At 34.9% G+C, this 20,748-nt stretch overlaps 1 protein-coding gene across 1 annotated transcript; it reads right to left on the bottom strand.

Annotated features, from left to right (window-relative positions):
- Window positions 1–12,770: 12,770 nt before the first annotated feature.
- LOC117620804 lies at window positions 12,771–16,858 on the bottom strand. The gene is made up of 6 exons (XM_034351039.1): window positions 15,671–16,858; window positions 15,333–15,553; window positions 14,685–14,904; window positions 14,006–14,091; window positions 13,547–13,638; window positions 12,771–13,413 (listed from the first exon to the last, which is right to left on the bottom strand). The coding sequence occupies exons 1-6, from the start codon at window positions 15,758–15,760 to the stop codon at window positions 13,151–13,153; spliced, it is 972 nt and encodes a 323-aa protein (XP_034206930.1). The 5' UTR covers window positions 15,761–16,858; the 3' UTR covers window positions 12,771–13,150.
- Window positions 16,859–20,748: the final 3,890 nt, after the last annotated feature.

Raw genomic sequence — 20,748 nt, 5'->3', positions numbered from 1 at the left:
AATAAATAAAATAAAAAAAATATTTTTAAAAAATTTTTCCATGACGTAATCCAAACATTTTGTCACCTAAACCAATTTATTTTTTTTTTTTATTTTGTATGCATAACACTTAAGAAATTAAACGGTATATATATTTATTAAGTAACTTTAAATTTATTATTTTAGATCGGATCAGATTTTTATTAGAAAAATATATTCTTGTTGTTTGGATTGGGTTTTTGTTAGAAAATATATATTTTAAATTGACGATCGAATTATTTCATTGTATTCATATCGGGTCAAGGAGTGTAGCAGTAAAAAAATCATCAAAATCGGAGTTAAAATAACCGTTAAATCTTGATTTTTCATTATAACCGTCGAAAAGTTTTATCCCCTTACTTGATCTCTGAATGTTTATTTTTTTCGATTTCTGGCTATATGATCTCGAAGTATAAACAAACAAGTTTGATGGTTGGATCGTTGAAACTAGTTTTTTTGAATGCATATGCCATCAAAACAATATATTCACTAACAATTAAGAGTTTATTTATACTTTCGTTAAATATAACATAAGATTTTGTGGTATCCACTAGTGTAAATATTTTAAATTGAAGATGAAATTCAGTCATTGTATTCATATAGGGTCAAGGAGTGTAGCTGTAAAAAATCATCAAAAACGGAGTTAAAATAACCATTAAATCTTGATTTTTCATTTATAACCATCGAAAAGTTTTGTCCCGTTACTTGATCAATGAATGTTTATTTTTTCCGATTTTTGGCGTATATGATCTCGAAGTATAAACAAACAAGTTTGACGGTTGGATCGTTGAAACTAGTTTTCGTAGAATGTGTATGCCATCAAAACAATATATTCACTAACAATTAAGAGTTTATTTATATTTTAGTTAAATATAACATAAGATTTTGTGGTATCCACTAGTGTAAATATTTTAAATTGAAGATCAAATTCAGTCATTGTATTCATATAGGGTCAAGGAGTGTAGCTGTAAAAAATCATCAAAATCGGAATTAAAATAACCGTTAAATCATGATTTTTCATTTATAACCGTCGAAAAGTTTTGTCCCGTTACTTGATCTATGAATGTTTATTTTTTCCGATTTTTGGCGTATATGATCTCGAAGTATAAAAAAACAAGTTTGACGGTTGGATCGTTGAAACTAGTTTAGTAGAATGCATATGCCATCAAAACAATATATTCACTAACAATTAAGAGTTTATTTATACTTTAGTTAAATATAACATAACATTTTGTGGTATCCACTAGTGCAAATGTTTTAAATTGAAGATCAAATTCAGTCATTGTATTCATATAGGGTCAAGGAGTGTAGCTGTAAAAAAAAATCATCAAAATCGGAGTTAAAATAACCGTTAAATCGTGATTTTTCATTTATAACTATCGAAAAGTTTTGTCCCGTTACTAGATCTCTGAATGTTTGTTTTTTGTGATTTTTGGGGTATATGATCTTGAAGTATATACAAACAAGTCTTATGGTTAGATCGTTGAAGTGTGTGTGTGTGTGTGTGTGTGTGTATATATATTTATTTATTTATTAAGTAGCTTTAAATTTATTTATTTTGTACATATAACACTTAAGAAATTGAATAGTATATACATTTATTAAGTAGCTTTCACCTTAATTATATTTTAAATCATAAAATAAAATATTTTTATTTTTTATTATTCATAACAATTATTTTTATAAATATTGTGCTACGAACCAATTTTTCGTCTCTCAAACGTTTGCTCGACCAACAGTTCGTCGTGCAAAACTCTTAAAATTTGGGCGAGTACCAAAAATGGGACGCGGGTTTTTAAAATTTTTAAAAAAAACTTTAGACTTTGCGCAACCAATATATTTTGTCGCTCAAAACTTTGCGCGACCAATATATATTTTTCGTCGCGCAAAAAATTTGGGCGGGTACCAAAAATGGGACGCGGGAATTTTTTTATATAATTGTTTTAGACTTTGCGCGACCAATATGTATTTTTCGTCGCACAAATATTTAAAAATTTTGGCGGGTACCAAAAATGTGATGCTGGAAATTTTTTTTTTTAAAATAATTTTTTTAGACTTTGCGCGACCAATATTACTATATTCGTCGCGCAAAACTTTGCGAGACCAATATGTTTCGTCGCGCAAAACTTTGAGCGACCAATATATATTTTTCGTCGCGCAAAAATTTGGGCAGGTACCAAAAATGGGACGCGGGATTTTTTTTTATATAATTGTTTTAGACTTTGCGCGACCAATATGTATTTTTCGTCGCACAAAAATTTAAAAATTTTGGCGGGTACCAAAAATGTGATGCGGGAATTTTTTTAAAAAAAAATAATTTTTTAGACTTTGCGCGACCAATATTACTATATTCGTCGCGCAAACCTTTGCGAGACCAATATGTTTCGTCGCGCAAAACTCTGCGCGACCAACAGTATTTTCGTCGCGCAAAGTGATACGGTTTTTAAAAACCGAAATAACTCCTCCACCATTTTCTCAATTTCTTTCTCTACTCTTACCTCTCCTCTCTCTTTCCCTCTCCCCAAATCCCACCCTTTCTCTCACACTCACTCCTCTCACTTAATCTCTCATCTCTCTCTTCACTATCTCTCACTCTCACTCACTCTCACTCACTCTCTCATCTATCTTTTCACTATCTCTCACTCTCTCATCTCTCTATCACTATCTTATCTAATTCTCTCACTTCTCCCTCTCATTCTCTCTCACTCTCAATCTTGCCAAAAGGTATATTCTCTCCAAATTTTAAATTTTTTTCATTAATATGTGTTTTTGGAGTTAGTTTTGAGTTTGTGTGGGGTTTGGGGTTGAGTAAAGGGGAGAAATTGGAGTTTGGGTTGGATTTGTGGTATAACAATTTTAGGGGAGATTATGCATTCTTTTTTTTTTGTTGTTGTTGTTATTTGACCATATTTGTTTTTTTGTAGGTAATCATCGAGACTTTGATGGCTAAAGTTGAGGATTAGGAAGCTATCAAAACATATTATCCACCACTACCACCACAATATGCTTGTATTAGGATTTTATTATTGTACTTTGTTAATTCATGTGTACATTTTGAATATTATATATATAAATATTTATTGGATAATTTGATCACTATTTTTCATATGTAATTTTATTTTGAATATGTCAATTTAAATTAAAGTAATTAAGAAAAATCTTACAATTAAATTAAATTTAAAAAGTAAAAATTTGAAAAAATTACTATAATTAAATTAATATCAATTTAAATTAAAGTGATTTTAAAAAAAATCATACAATTAAATTATATTTAAAAAGTAAAAATTTGAATAAATTAATATTAAAGAAATAATAATAAAAAGTAAAAATTATTTTATTTTAATTAAAAAAATTTAAAACACAAAAAAATATTTCGTCGCGCAAATATTTGTGCGACGTTAGTGTTCGTCGCGCAAAACTCTAAAAATGTGGGCGGGTACCAAAAATGGAACGCGGGAATTTTTTATTTTTTAAATTTTTTTTGAGACTTTGCACGACTAATGTTTTTTGTCGCGCAAAACTTTGCGCGACGAATATTTTTCGTCGCACAAACCTTTGCGCGACCAATATGTTTCGTCGCGCAAAGTTTTGCGGGACCAATATTTTTTCGTCGCGCAAAGTTACTTTGCGCGACCAATATTTTTTCGTCGCACAAAGTCTTTCTTCACGATCTTTGCGCGACGAAGTTTTTGTTGCGTTAAAATTTGTGCGACTACAATGTATTTTGAGCGACGAAATTCTCTTCGTCGCGCAAAGTGTAAAATGTAGTAGTGGTAGGGTGGGAGGTGCGTGGCAATTGCGGCGTCTTCCTTGTCCTTTTATGTCTTTGTCTATTTATTTTTTCTTTAGTTTTATTATGAATATAAAAAAGAAGTTTTAAATCTAGTTGCATGACAAATTTTGAATGGAAGTATCAAACACTTCGTATGTGTGAGAGAGAAAGAGAGATCAAATGGAAGCATATCAATTTGATGAAACACTGGTAAAGGTCACACAATTAGTTTTGCCTCTCATGTTTGGGTTTGAAAACTGCATGGCATTAAAATGTGTTGTGAACCTCCACATTATCAATTTACAGACAAGTCCAAATTTCAATAAAATTTCGTGACATAACATGTCTTTCTTACAAAAAGGACTGTTTTGGACGGAACATTAGACTAAAATTGGGATGTCCTTGAATTTTGATGCTTTCCAAAATTAAAACAAATTATAAGGACTGAAATTGACTTTTACCCCCTTTTTTTAAACGAAATTTCACATCAAATGAAATGAATTGGGAGAATAATTTCAAATTTTACATGCAGTGGGTGTTGCATAATTAGAGTGATGAAGTTTGCCTGAATGTTTTGAAAAATTGCCGGAAAGCAATACCGGAAAAAAGGGGAAAAGTCATAATTATCGATAATGTTGTAGAGCCAGAGAATGATAGTCCATTGGTTGATATGATGTTAGTGTTGGATTCGTTGATGATGGTTCACACACCGAGCGAAAGGGACAGTACGGAAAGCGAATGGAAGAAATTGTTAGAGCATTTTCAGTGCAAGGGGTCAGCCCGGGCAGGAGGGGGCCCTAGGCCTCCGAAGCGCTTCCAGCGTAGAAATGCAGCCCAGGCAACTGGTGGGGGCCACCAATCCGGGCAAGCCCAAAGGCAAATCCAGCTCATGCTATTGCCTGAAGGCTGATGACGTCAGCGCTAACACAAAGCTAGCGTCAATGCGCGAGTTTGAATTTATTTTACCGTTGGCGCGTGACGTGCACACGCCAACGGTAAAAAAAATTCAACATTTCGTGCGCTGATGCTAGCCCTGCTTTCCCCCAACCATAAGAACCATGTGGCACTTCCTTTTTTTTTGGGGGGTGGGTGTATGATCCATTATTTCTCTTCCAGTCCAACGACTGCCATTTTTTGTGGAAAAAATTCTGAACTTTTTTCTATAAATACCTACCAAAATTATTCACTTTCCACACCAAATTTTCTACTACTAAATTCATTTGTGTAAAAATACAAATGGCCTCTTCCATCGAAACCGGAGGGTCATGGACAACTATGAAAGATGTTTTGTTGTGTGAGTGTTGGGTCCAAGTTGGTCATTGCCCGATCACGAACCACATGGCAACTGAAAATTTTATCCGAAATATGAGATATGAATGTTATAATAAATATTGACACGTGTCAACGAAAAATATTATCAAAATTAATAGTTAAAGTATAAAAAAATATAAAAAATTTAAAGTGAATAGTAATTGCCATTTGTCATAGCAATGGTTAGAAATACAACTTGCCTTTTGCAAAGACTGTCACTATTCATATGAATAGTAATAGCTCTTGCCTCCCTTTGCCATTTATTATGACAAATTGGTGGAAATGTTCTTAGAAGAAGGAGGCTTCTCTCTTTACAAAATCACCAATCTTCTAGATATACCCTCCATCATTGAGACCTTTCCTGCCTATGTGTCAGCGAAAAATAAAAACTAATTAGATCTTGCTTTTCTCTCTTACTTTTACATCCCCTATAATAAGAAACTGTTAACAAGAAAACCATAGCATGTGCCTTAAATCATGCTATGTTATGTCAATTAATGCATCATTTTTTCTTTCTAAAATTTAGAAGGAGAGGTGAATTTCTCACATACATATTGTCAATGTGTCATGGGAATTCGAACCTAAAATCACTGGCTTGCCAGTTAAGGTCATTTTTCACTCGGTTAAACCCGAGAAAATTTGATTATGTATTTCTGGGTGATACAAGAGGAACAAATCTCAAACGGTCATGGCACTAAAAAAAAAAAAAAAAAAATGTGGCAACTGTCACCAAATGTCACCAAATAATGGTGACTATTGCTATTGCTATTTTTTTTGTAGTGTGGTTATTATGTTTTTTTTTTATCAAGTCATATGGTTATTGAAATCCTGGCACACACCAAAGGTATCAACTTCGATTCGCCACATGTCATGGTGTATATGCGTGATGGAATTTATAAGACGAACTCAGACCTTTCTCAGGCGAAAGCTAGCCAGTTTTAATCAGTTGGATTGGACTGTTCTGTGTTTCCTCCTTCTTGTGTATTATTATTTTGTTTCCAGCCCATAAAACGATAAAAATATACCAGCATGTTAGTTTTTCCTGGTTATGATGCAAATCGATTCTTGACTAAGTAGAATTGAAAATACACGATTCAGACTAAATATTTGGTCATATGTCAAGTCAAGATAGATAAGCAAGGAATTCATATGCCAAATCGCGTAAGGAAACGCTAGTAAGTTAGGCATTATATCTAATCCCTGCAAAGTTTTAACTATATGAACTAAGTTTTTTTTATTAGTTCCTTGAAGAGAGAGATCATGGCAATGCTAAAAGTGAAAGGAAGAGGAAGCCATACTAAAAGGCCAAGTTGACATTTTGCGTTACCAAAATAACATTCGAAGTCTAACAAAATAACATTTTTGTGCCTGTAATGCATGCATCTTACCTTCAAGAAAATGGCATCAGCCACAGCCGTGTCTAGACCTCCTCCAACATCAACAATCAATCTCACGCCATCAAACCCTTGTTTATAAGTCGACAAGATTGCTTTCATGACAATTCTAGACGTGCATGACTCTTTGAAGTAAATTCCCAAATCAGATTTCTCACTTGGGATCATATAATTTACAGTTTAGTTTTTGTAAGAGAATTTGATTTAAAAATGACTTATTATTTTATTTTCTCCTTTTTTAGCTTTCCAGAGCAAGTAATTGGTTTTTAACGGAAATACAATTTTTTGGTGGAGTTTTAGTACGAGACCAGTTGGAGATGAAAGCTAAGATCCTGAAGATGATTGTGGAATTTTTCTAGAATTTTCAGAGCAGCCAATGAGAGCAGTCTTTGAAGTTAATTCAGCATGAGGTGCAATCTCGTCAGAACTGTGCTACTGTGGAAGAATGACTATTTGAAGACTTTCCTATTTTTTTTTCTCAAGGCATGCGATATATGACTGGAAAGATAAGACAAAGACCTGCAATTTACGTATTTTTTTTGAATTTCCTTGGAGGAGGAACAACCCCAAACTTGCATGCAAAGTAACTGACGTGTTATCCCAGTCAAAGTAGGAAGATGAGTCAATTACTTACCCATTTTGGATTTATGCTTTAATTAGGGTTTTCTTTATTTTTGGGCTGCTGTAAAAGCCCAGCTAGGGTAGAAATAGACGTGTGGTGTTTTATTTAAGCATGAGAAACAACTCTTTTGGGAGTTAGACACGCAAAGACTAGGAGAAATTTGAGACGCCGGAAGAGTACCACAATTGGTTAAGTTTTATTGTTTCTTCCTTATGTTTTTGCTTATGTCGAGTTCTATGATTATGTGTAATTAATTTTCTTTTGCTAGGGCATGATGTAGCCCTAGTATGATAATCTAGTTTTCTTATTTTACCTATCTATTGATCGCCGTTTGATGTTGGATTCTTAATCACTGTGCTTAATAACTTGGTTGATTATCTTGATGCTTAATTACCATCTAGACTTTTAATTGAGTTAATCGGATGCAAATTAGAGTAAATACCATATTTAATTTGATGTTTGCTTCTTGTGATTAGGATTTGTAATTCGTCTAGGGTAAATACCATACTCCAAAGGTTTACATGCTTGGTCGAGATTTTCACTGACCTTAATGAGTTTCTATGTGTTGATATTTGACCTAAATACCATAGACAAATTGCATGTAAGAATATATAAGTTAGCCTAAATACCATAGGTAATTCATGAAAAAGGAAAACTAAGCAGCGACAAATGGTTAGTTAATAGATAGGTGAATAAGAGGCTAGATCGAATTACTAGTGGTGAATTCATTGTCCTAGTGCTTTCATCAATTTGAATTTCTCATCTTGTGTTTCGTGACTTTCTACTTGTTTTGTCTGTTAATTTCGTTGTTAAATCATTATTTCAAAAACCCCTTTTGTGTTTACGTGAGTATGCTACATGTTTAATTTCTTGTTTATATAATTAGAGTAGTTAAAGTATTTTGTGAAGTAAATTAGGTTAGACTAATTGGAAGTTGAACTCAATCCTCCTGTGAATGACCTTGTATTTGCCAAACTATATTACAATTGACCTTGTGCACTTGAGAGTATAATTTGTGTTTAGACTAATCTTTATAATCTCAATTTTTCAGGTTGTCTAAAATTCACAACAGAGGCCAGGCTTTGCTCCTCATTGCTCAAAAGCCACTTAGATGAACTCGTGAGGCCGTAGAGAGCGTCGCCTGTTTTTGGATCAAGTCATGGTTATTATGTTGATCCGATATATAACTTTCACATGTGAGGTCCAGATGGTGATGAGGGCTTTCTTATCATTGTATAAAGATGAGCTCTGTTGTATTGAAATCATTGTTGAATGTGGGAGGCGGGATCGGAGAGGGTATAGGCGAGATCATGAAATCCCGGCCACACACCAAAGGTATCAACTTTGATTTGCCACATGTCATGGTGTATATGCGTGATGGAAATTTATAAGACGAACTCAGACCATTTTCAGGCGAAACCCAACCAGTTTTAATCAGTTGGATTGGACTGTTCTGTGTTTCATTCTTCTTGTGTATTATATTATTTCGTTTCCAACCCATAAAACAATAAAAATATACCAGCATGTTAGCTTATCCTGGTTATGATGCAAATCCATTCTTGACCAAGTAGAATTGAAAATACACGATTCAGACTAAACATTAGGTCATATGTCAAGTCAAGATAGATAAGCAAGGAATTCATATGCCAAATCGAGCAAGGAAACGCTAGTAAGTTAGGCATTATATCTAATCCCTGCAAAGTTTTAACTATAAAACTAAGTTTTTTTATTACTTCTTTGAAGAGAGGGATCATGGCAATGCTAAAAGTGAAGGAAGAGGAAGCCATACTACAAGGCCAAGTTGACATTTTGCGTACAACTACTTTGTTGAAAGCATGGCCTTGAAGTGTGCTGTGGAGCTTGGCATTGCAGACATCATAAACTCTCGTGGCCAAGACCTTGTCTCAAATTGCAGCACAAATCGCCTCACCTTCAATATCTCCTCTCACGTCTCATGAGATTTTTCCAATCTATAATAATTACCACCTTCCCAATTTTCTCAAAGATAGCTTCGCGACAATTCTTCAGAATTTTAATGCATTTCTCATTATTCCAATTGTGCAGTATCCACTTAATCAAAGGTTCGACCTAACGATGATGACACAAACCATAAGTGGGAAGGAGATAAGTGAAGTTGAATGGAAGAAGCTGCTGAGGTTGCATTGATCAAATTGATGGGTGCAATTGGAAGCTCAAAATAAGGTTTTGTTCAACCATTGCTGGGCTGTGCTCAACCCACCAAGCTCCAGGCTAAAAGCCCTGTAAGGCCTCCCTCAATTGGGTGTTTTATGATTTTCACAAGTCCAAAATAGAAGCTGTTCATCAATATCACCATTGTCTGACAAAACACAACTTTAGAGTAATGTCTACTTGACAAAATCAACAGCCATCTTTTGGAAACCAATTATTTACTAGCTTTCAACTTATACGTACGATACACAAATGAACAAATTTGATCTAAGAGCATAATATTTATATTCGATTTGCCAAAGAAACAAATTTGATTCCATGTGGAAAATTGAGAAGGTTCGAGTTATACTTGAACATGTACTACACATGAAAAAGATAATATAATTTGTACTTGGAATCATTAATATTAGTAGTTGATACCGTGATAATATCGAACTTTCAACATATTTGCACTCGAAATACTCATAAAACACAACAATTTTTTTCTTTTTTTTATTATAGAAAAAGCGATAGTAATTTATTGATAAAAATAGAAAAAAAAAGTACAAAGCAGTCATAGTGCCAAATATAAGTACAATATCTCTAGTGACCAAACACAAAAACCATTTGGTTTGATCCGAAGAGAATTACGCATAAACATAAAAAGCCTTAAAACTCTAATTCGGCAGACAAAAGCACTTATACTCAGACTTACAATACAGATCCACTGTGCAACGGCAAAAATGGAAAATCCGTATCAAAAAGTCGAAAGTAAAATACAAACTTTAGCAAACTCCTAAAGAGTTTTTGAGAATTATTAGACTACAACAAACAAAGAAAAAAGACTCGTAGCACCATACCAGCTAAACCCATAGTGCCGCATTGACAAAACCCAATCCAACACAAACCGTCAACTTTCATTTTTGTAGCTTCAAATCCAAAACTGTAGAAAAACCTTGTGTGCGTGGACCAAGCAGAAACTACATCATGGCGTGACTACAGTGATTTGCAGTGACTGCTTCAACAACACGACAAAACAAAAGAAGCTAGGTCGACAGCTACCACAACCCATCCATCCCAACAACAACACAAACAAGTAAAAGATCCAACAGCAACATAAATCCACCAAGAACCTACAACAAAAACACACAAACAAACAAACAAATTTCAAGATCCAAACGGATCTCAACTCCAAAAGTCTCCCTAAAAATGAGGGAGGGAAGACTGGGGGAGGGAGAAAGAGTTAGAGAAACAACAATGGAGAGAGAGGAAAGGGGAAGAACTAGGAAAGAGAAGGGGAAGGGAATGGAGGAGGGAGAGAGAGGAGAGGGAAAAAATGAGGGGGGGGGGTGTTTGTTGGAGAAGCCACCGACCCCAAAGGAGGCTGCAACTGCTGTTTAGTCTTTAGGGTTTTTTCTCTCTACAAACTCGAAAGAGAATAGAATATTGTATAGCAGTGCGTATCTTTTAAAAAATGATCGAAACACAACAAATTCTTTAAAACTAGAGAATTTGTCACTTGCGAAATTTAAATTGTCAAATAAATGCTCAATTTGTTAGAATGTGAATTTGATCCACACATTTAAACGTGCAAAAATAGTAATTTAGATGCGGTTATATTACAAGTTTAATGTCTCATAATGAATTTGTTTTAGTAGAAAGAAAACGAAAGGAGAGAAGTTCTTAGCATGGCATGTGGCAAGCTATTATAATGTCAAATGGATCATCAAATTTAGTGAAGTAACATCCCAATTGCAATACAGCAAGTCCATCCATGATCAATGTCTGTAGACCAAAACAAAGCCCCAATGGAGAACGCCCATGCGTAGTGCGATTTGATGTTTGTTGGTAGTTGGGCTCCAAAGTCCTTGTATATTTATTTCAGTTCACAACACTACAAATATATATATGCATGGTTAGTGGTTGCGCTTTTAAGATCAATGACGTTCTTTGTCTAGATAAGATAGTGAAGTCTGGGATTTTCCACTTTGTCAACCAAAACCCTAATAAGTGGATCACATAGTCGGTTGCACTAAAAAAAGAGCCCTCCTCCTCTTAGTCAATGGGATTGTCTTAGAAACCACTAACATTGTACATGTGCTATGTACAATACAATAAAGAATTTCATAAATCTGAATTTGGGTTGATGAAATGGAAGCGTGGGTTCATTATCCAATTTTTTATATTTTAAGATTTAGGTCTTGTGCATTATTGGATGACATGGGGATATAAAGAGATAAGCAATAGAGCACTAGCTAATGGCATTCAAAAACACTTAAACCCTAAATAGTTCCTCCTAGCTAGAGATTGAGTAAATTAGTATATCATTGTAAACTACAGAGTAAATTAGTATATTATTATAAATCTAATATGGGATAGGCCAATTGATCAAAGTACTGTATTCGCTCCATCGAATATGAGTTCGATTCCTCATTCCATATAATTGTTTTTTTATTTTAAAAAAAAAAAGTAAAAAAGTTGTATGACAAATTAAAGGTGATTTGCATTTGGCTTTTAGGACACTAATAAAGCTATAACCCTCCTGCTTCCCACTAGAGACTTGGACATCCAAGAGAAAGAGAGTTCTTCTAGGCTTGTAGCCAGCCAAACATTCTTTACAAAAGGTAAGCTAGTTAGAATGTTTTGGTCTCAATGCCTTTAGGCAATAGCTACCACAATTCCCGCCGCACCATTCTCAGGTCTGGTTCTATCCTATATCCATCTCAAAAAGCATGACAGAAAAATGCCACTAGCTCTTCGGATTATATTTATTTATGTCCTAAAACGTTTGTTAAAAGCATTATTATATTTCTAAAAATCATTAATTAAATACCTAATACTTAATTTAAATTCACCTTGCTGATCTAATTCCAACCCCCAAATAACTCCCAAAATTGTGGTCAACTTTGTTGTATGGTAATCACAAGCACAACCCTGACCACAAAAAAAAAAAAAATTGAATATATCCTTCCATGATTCAATTTTCCACAAATTGGCAGGGTGGGACCAAACATTTTATTGCACCACAATTAAAGCATGACTATTAGCACCTTGATGATGACTCTTTAACCCAAATATTAAATATCTTGGAGGAACCAATCGACTTGATGACCCATCGGATGTTCAATGGCCGCGAGCACATAGAATGACAGAAACACAGCAAGTCAAGGCAACCTTTTCAAGGCCAGAAAGTGTTTTGGTTGATGCAAGCACAACACAACCATGGACCCCACTTCTCCAGTTTTGTGAGTTAGATTATCCACAATTCCCCATATAAGCATTGTTAGTTTCTACTTCTATACTCAGCCATTTGCACTTTTCTTTTTCCTAGAGAGAGAGAGAGAGAGAGACCAAGACTAGTGTGCCAAGAATACGTGGTCATGGACTCATGAGAAATGATCACATACTTGGCACATTTGTAGAAAAATAAAATTTAAAAATAAAATAAAATAAGTTGTAGGACCAGTACCAGAAGCCATTTTCCTCATCTCCCAAGTGTTTTTTTTATATATAAATTGGTCAAGGGAATATAATTTACAGAAAGCACTATTATAAACTCATAATTCAAGGGCCTCTCTCTAACCTCACCCATCTCTCCCTACTAACTAAATACAAAAGGAGTCAAAGTCATCACATACCCTCTACTTATCTCATACATGGGGATGAACACTAAAACACCCTATCAATAACCAAGTACGTACGACACGAAGAAGAAATCAACCACAAAATCCTCAAGACTTGTAGCCAATTTACTCCAAAACAAAAGTCAACAAAAACCAAATTATCCAAAGTGAGGATTTTAGCGTGGTCAATCACTTTCAAGTGAGAGTTTTTTTTTTTTTTTCCCCCCCTCCCTTTTATCTTTCAAAAGTAGTGGCACTGGCCACCACGCCGAATGGCCGTGAAGTAGTTGTAGTCGTGGTGCTGGACCCTAAGTTGCTTTAGCCAAGAATCAGCCACGCTCAATAGTGACATGAGCCTTTCTTGGTCCCTTCCGCAATTGCCCGAGACCCACACATTCCCTTGCATCTTATAAGTGGCCAAGCCAAAGGGAGGGAGAGAGATGCTTTCCCCTTTCTTTCGCTTCCTTTCTTCATCGCTCTCCATATCATCCTCGAGGTCCATGTCTACACAGAGAGCATCATGTAGTGTTAGTTCAATATTGTGCAGATACATAGCTTTCTGAGAATTTAGATATTTAAGGTGAAAATGGCATGAACATAGAAACAAAACAAAGTGAAACGGACTGAGAGAATATACCTTGAAAAGAAGATGAAAGGGTGTGGTAAGTGAGGAAGGACGTGGACAGATCCTTTATTGTCCTTCCCATGGGAATGTGATAAATTGGGTACCTGAAAATAATCACATTGACAATGTTAAAAATAAATATGAATTTCTATTAATAAGGGAACATGCTAATGTGTGTAATTAGAGTCATTTGTTGGGTATTACGAGCAGTAATTATTCTCTACAAAGCATAATTAAAGCTGATGTGGGACTGATTTTCCTAAGTGTTGCACACTCTGCGCTATGAAGCAACAAAATGAAAAAGTTGAGAAGCATGCCTTTTTTTTGGTCGAAAGAGAAGCATGCGTTACTACTCTACTACTCTGCTTCAATTTAGATATTTATTTGGGTGTCATGTGTTCAGGCGTGCATGGAGAGAGAGAGAGAGAGAGAGAGAGAGAGAGAGAGAGAGAAATATATATATATATATACCAAGCAACAGCCATCCAACTAGCTGGTGATAGATCAACACTCCTCAATGACATCAAGCCAGGGTATCTTTGAGCTAATGTATTGATCTGAAAGCGTAGAACAAAGTGAGTGTCAATCAAATCCATATGCTTTTATTATACGGATAGTAAAACGGAACCTGAGAAACGAATCAGCATTAGTTTTCACAACCATCCAAAAAAATATAAACTCATGTCTTGAAGGGAATCATACATTCTTCTTCCAAAACAGTAAAAGTCAAAAAGAGAAAAGAACATCCAAGGCAAGAACATATTCTCATGAAGACAAATGATAGTTACAAATACAAGATAAACAAATTTAAATTATAAATGATAACTATGTGTCTCTCTTTGTGTGTGTGTGTGTGTGTGTGTGTGTGTGTGTGAGAGAGAGAGAGAGAGAGAGAGAGAGAGAGAGAGAGAGGAATAATCATTAAAGGGACATATCGATTTTAATATTTAGGGTCTAAAGTTTAGATACCTAACAAACAGGAGAAAGTAGTCAGATGACTATAACAAATCCATTACTGTTTTGATTACTCTTATGTTTAATCCATCTTGTTAAGGAGAAAAAGGGCAAGCAGATAGGACACAAATCAAACCGAAAGAAAGAGAAAAATAGAAAGCTACAAAGTAAGGTTTATGAACTGAAAAAAGGGTACCTTATCCATGAGAGGAACTCTTCCATAGGGAGTTGATCTCTCAAAATACTCGAAATATAGGTACCCTAATCTATCATTCACATGCCAGAGATTGTCTTGCTCAAACCCACCATCTTCTGAGGAGCATCCATCCCATCTCCATTTATCACTTTCACTCTCAAAACTGCATGAATCACTAAACGAATCCCTTGTCTCACAGTCACCCGACTCGGCCTCTTCCCTGAAAAACTTAGTTATATGTGATTTTGCCATTGCAGGCGTCTAAGAAACACAGATACCGAATTCAATTGTAAATTATATAAAGTTGGAATAAGTAAACCATATCAGAAGAGCATGTATTACCAAATCAATGTTGTCCAACTAACCCATATCTGAATCTAAGCATTTCAATGGTACAGAAAATCCAAAAACACCACCAGATACACAATAGCCACCACAGATAACAAACTGATGCTTTCGACCAAAAAAAAAACCTTGAATGATGCCATATTGGTTTTGAGCCAATCAAAACCAGCATTTTACAAATTTGATCACCCCAACAATCAGATTATCAAACCAAGCAGGCAAAGCTACTACAAATGTAATTCAACCTCAGATATAAGGAAAACCCACAACGAGAATTGCATGTGTGAAAACTAAAATTGATACCTGAAGCTATTCACAGATGAATTGCTGGTGAAAATTTGAATAGCAGAGAGATAAGGCACATAGTACTGCACAAGGGTCTCGCCGCTGTCCAAGGCAATAGGAACTCCAGCACCATATGCACTCCATTCATCATAACAATTCCAGAGATCACTCAATGTGAAATACTCAACCTTTTCTCTCTCCCATGGGTGCCATATACGGTTGAGGTTCCTAATCTCAGACTGCAGCACGATCATCAATACCAACATGTTCAAGAAAACAAAATCAGCATGCAATTTGATGAAAAATCAATCATTTACAAACAACCCAGAAACAGAAAAAGGGAGAAAATTACAAACCTTGGGTAGGAATTGGGATTGGAGCACTGGTGTTGTACAATGGAGGAAGCACTCAAGGTTTGATTGCATTGACCCTTTGTCCAAAATCATTTTTTTTTTCTCTGTGATTCTTTTAAGAGAGAGAGAGAGAGAGAGAGAGAGAGAGAGAGAGAGAGAGAGCGAAGTTGGAGATTTTCGCTCACCCTGAATCAGAGACAGAGAGAGAGAGAGAGAGAAACAAAAACAAAAATGATTTCTCTCACCCCAACCCGAAAAACAGAGCGAACCTTATAAAAACGGAAAGAGAAAAACAGAGGGGAGAGAGAGAGAGCGAGAGAAATGGGAAAGGGAGAGACTGATTGTCGGGATTTTATTTCCCTAGAAAACAGAGAGACAGAGAAAATGGCAAAAATGCGAAATGGGCCTACGAAAGACTTCTATTTTTTGACGTTTCGACAGAAAAATTCACGGGCAACTCTAAGTACTAAGTCTTCTCACCTCTGTTATTTTTTCACAGAGAGTCTTCGCTGGCAATGCTATCAATTCCCAACTGATTTCCGTTCTCCCCAGAATTTAAATTCCGGCCAATTCTCCATACACGGACAGAGAAAACAAACTCAATTCTCTACGCTTGTTTCTTGGTTTTTCTAATTCCTGACTTTTTTTTTTCTTCCTTTCACTAACCTTAAAGAAAACTCAAGCCGGTTCTGGTTTGGTAGATTTTCAAGATACGGACTTGTCCTTGATCAAGTCACGACAATTCAACGTTAACCCTTCAAGCTGAATCAAACCCACCAGAAAACCCACGAAATTCCCAGAAAGAAACAAGCTTTCCCCGAGAATTTCGAAGGAAAAGAAATCCGGAGAAAATGAGAGAAGTTTTGAAAAGAGTTTTCTGAGTGAGAGATTGATGGGTTTTTTCTGTGGTAGTTTTCGAGATGTATGCACAAACAAGGTAACAAAGGAGACGTTTTGCAACAGAAATATGAAGGAAAAAAAGGAAGTAACTTTACCGGAAAAGCAGAGCAAGGCAGGCAAAAACAATCACAGAGAGAGAGAGAGAGAGAGGAAAATATCAGAACGACCCAGCTGAGCTTTATGTTCTAGAAAGAGCCATTTTGTAGAGATAAAAAGCAGCGAAAAGATGAAGAGATTTTGGGATGCCAACAAATAATTAAGGCATCAAAATACCAGATTTATCATTTAAGAGTCTCATCTGTCTCAATCAAGGTCCCTCCCTTTAAAAGATAACCATATGAATTTTCTTTTCTGTGTGCTTCTATCCTTTTTATTTTCCTATTTAAGATTTAATCCAATACATGGCAGTTGAAGATTTAACTCAGTAGGACTTGGTCTCCATGGCTTGCTCGGTAAGTAGCATGATCATCTTCCAACTTTTCATATTTCTCTTTTCGACACTGCAATTTCCAAATAAATGAATAAAAATTGATACGAAGTAGGATAAAAAAATAATATGTTTTTAACTGAAACTCTTTTAAACTTATTTCTCTCTGCGTTTTTTTTAGCACAAGCTATTGAGAGAAGGGTTTCTACAAGTATTCATTGGATTTACGTTTTATTTATTACGAAATACAATATATTTGCGTTTTCTTATATAACCCAAAAGTTGGTTGTCGTCGACATTCGGACTTTATTTTGTAATTTCGATTGCTTATGTTTCAGATTTTTTTCTTTTGACTATTTCCTATTACATGCACAATATAACCAATTATAGGAGGAACTAAATTTGGGGTCTCATCTTTACATTCTTATACTTGAAAAAGAGATTTCATCAAATCCAAACAACCATTTCTTCTTTTCACAGCTTTCTAAATTACTGACTCAAAAATTAACAATTATTTTATCTTTTTTTAGTAAGAAAGTACAATAATGTTATCATTCCACCTTATAATTGCATGAACAATAGTATTTTTCCTTCTTTGCTTGTCCTCATTTGTAACAACTACCAAATTTGTACCCAATGAATTGGTATGATATTCCCTGGCCCCTGACATAATAAAAACAAATAAACTAATCTATTCCATCCTATTATGATTTTATAATTCTTCTACTCATATTTAATCGTTGTTTTGATAACAACGCGTGATTTTCATTTAAAATGTGAAGAAAAGTGCCGAGAAAATATCAATTTTAGGCCTCGGAGAGCGTGACTTGGAAGATGAATCACACCTACTTCAATTTAATTATTTTGTCAATTACTATTTTTGTTCCACAGCTGTGGGACATTAACTATTTATTTTTTCACTATTTAATTATTTTATATAAAATATAATATATATCCATAGCTACAAGGCAAGGAAAGGTTCGTGCTTCGTGAAGAAGAAGGAAAGCTTGGCATTTGGCAAACCGCGTGGACGTAACAACAGGAACAATGTCACAAAATACGTAAAATACGACGACGTAGAATGCCTGCAGAAGCAAATTAGCTTTGAGTATTTATTTATTTTGAGTCCACAATTATATTGAACAGTCTGAACACGGGGATAGACATCCAGTACGGCGGGGTACAGGGTAGCGTTGATGAGGAAGTAAGCTGATGTGATGCTGAAATTTTGGAGTGGGTCCCGGTGGGCCCTCCACTTTGACCAGTAGATTTGCTAGGATCGTGTTGATAAGTCTGACAGTAATGTGCCTCTGTGTTCAGATCCGTCCAAAATTATGGAGATGACAACGCAGGAGATTAAGACATTTACCCCCCTTAAAATCTTAGTTTAGAGACAAGTTTTCTGGGGCTTGATGTGTCATTTGACAGCGCGTTTCATGCTTTTCTAATTTTTCCTTTCTCAGCGAAAAAGAAAATAAAGTAACCTATTATTGGCTCGCCACCTCATCTTTCTTCCTCTTTTCTCAAACTCATTCTCATCCACCAATGAATCCTATGATCCAAATTCTTTTATTTTAAAGGACAAAAATATTTTTTTAGCAATTTCATTAATAAAGCGATAATTTAGTGTTTATCTAAAACATGTGTTTTTTTAAAGAACCCACTAGTGTAGTAGTATGAAATATTTACTTCTTCAGGCAAGGTTCTGAATTTGAGTTCTAATATCCTTGTAGTGTGTGTGACGTTAGTATGTTATCGTCCCTCTCAATAAGAAAGGTCTTAAAAAAAAATATGTATTTTATTATAACATGACTAAATAAGTATAATCCCACTGCATCTGAATTCGAATCATTCTACCTGTAGTTTAGATTAAATTAAAATAGAATATCTTCTATATAAATAAATAAATAATAAATGATCATTATTTTCAACCTATATTGCGGAATGATAATGAGAAAGTACAAGAAGATGATACTGAGGAGAACGCTAACTATTTTATTAGTATTATCAACCCAATGGATATTGAAGGCCAAGAACAAAAATCCAATGGGTCATCATTCCATATAGAGCCTCAAGGACTAAGAGACAAAATTTGAAGAACTAAAAAATAAAATTACTGTTTATTTTCTTTCCTTTTCTTTTTTTTTTCTTATGCACAACTCTATTACCGAACAAGACGTGGCATAATGTTTTTGGTGGTCACTAAAGAAGAAAATGACACTAGGGACCGATGTGAAACTCTAAATGGTAGCCGTGCTACATGTCGTTTGCTGGCAGGATTGTATGTATGTATGTGAGTTGGGTTTAATTTCAGGTGCATCTTCTATCTATCCAAACTTCAAAAGGGCCCCAACCTGAGGGACCCATCTGCAACATATTTTTTCTGCATATTTAATTTGACGCATTCTTTCCACCTACATATATATGATCATGATAAGAATCTGAAAAGAAAACGAAGCCAACTTGCCCCCACCCCCATGGATCTGCTGTCTGCTAGCACTACAAAGTTATGCCAAACTGTTGAAACTCACAAATAAAGTGCCTGCCTATGCACAACAACCCTAGCTAACCGCTACAAGCTTTTAGCTCAATCACTGGCTAAAGGAAGGAACAGATCCTAGAGCCTAGAGGGAGTCAATTTCAGAAGACTCAAAACCCTAAGCCTACACTACATGTATCAATATAAGACCTGTTTGATTTGCTTCTTTGAGTATGATTAGCCTATGAGTTTATTTGTTTTCATGTGATCGGTTTTGAAAGTTGGATATGCGTAACTAGCTATGTTGCTAAAAGTTGTGAATAGAAGTGGAAGTTGGATTGGAAAATTCGATTTTGACCATTTTCATTCTAAACGTGCAAATCAATTCCGACAAGTTGTGAATTTTTCTTAAAGTTAAAAAAGGAACCATTTTTCACTTCCAGGAAGAGCTTGCATTAATTTGACACACCAATTGGAAAAGTCTTCAATTTGTTTTGTTTGGAATGTCTCAAATTTGAATTCTCAATTCCCCAATTCAAGAAAGAAGCATTTTAGTAATCTTTACTTGGTAATGAGATGCTCATTCCTTTGACAAAAAAGAAAGAAGTCGTGATATAACTTCATTGCATTGTACATGTGCATGCCACATCTAACCCAAGATTTCCTAACAAACAAATCCGCACATTACTGAATATATGGAAAACAAAGTGCTATAATTATGATGCTACCGCTATCGTTTTCTATATTGTGATTGAAAGTCATACTAAGTAAGACTTAAGACGTGTGTGTCTGACTTTTGTTCTATATATATATATATTTTTTTTTGTTTTGGTTTCGAAATTCCAAAATTATGCTGAAGGAAAGAGAAAAAGGAGGAACAAGGAATGAATGATAGGCCAAAGGTTTCAAATTTTATTTCTTTAGAAATTATATAAATAAAATGTAATGTAATATAATATTAGATCAGTCGCGGTCAGCAAGTAACAAGTAGGGTTTCCTTTTCATGGGCCCATGCATTAAAGTTGAATTAGTTAAGTAGTGAGCTAGCTGCTCGTTGGGAGTTGGGAAAATAAATCCTCCATTCATCCAATTTGTGAAGTGTATATTCAACTGTTTCTGGTTGAGACTCTGTTCGTAGGTGTTTGGTATAGTTGACTTCTTTATCTTGTTAGAAAACGCTTTTAGTGTTTCCAAAAGCACTTTCAATCAAGCCGTTATTATGTTTAGATGCTATTGAAAATTATTATTACTAGTACAAATCATTGTTTCATTTCA

This window comes from Prunus dulcis, chromosome 3, assembly GCF_902201215.1.
Source record: "Prunus dulcis chromosome 3, ALMONDv2, whole genome shotgun sequence".
Lineage (NCBI taxonomy): Eukaryota > Viridiplantae > Streptophyta > Magnoliopsida > Rosales > Rosaceae > Prunus > Prunus dulcis.
The sequence above is the reverse complement of the archived record's forward strand: the minus strand, read 5'-3'. Positions and strand labels throughout refer to the sequence as shown.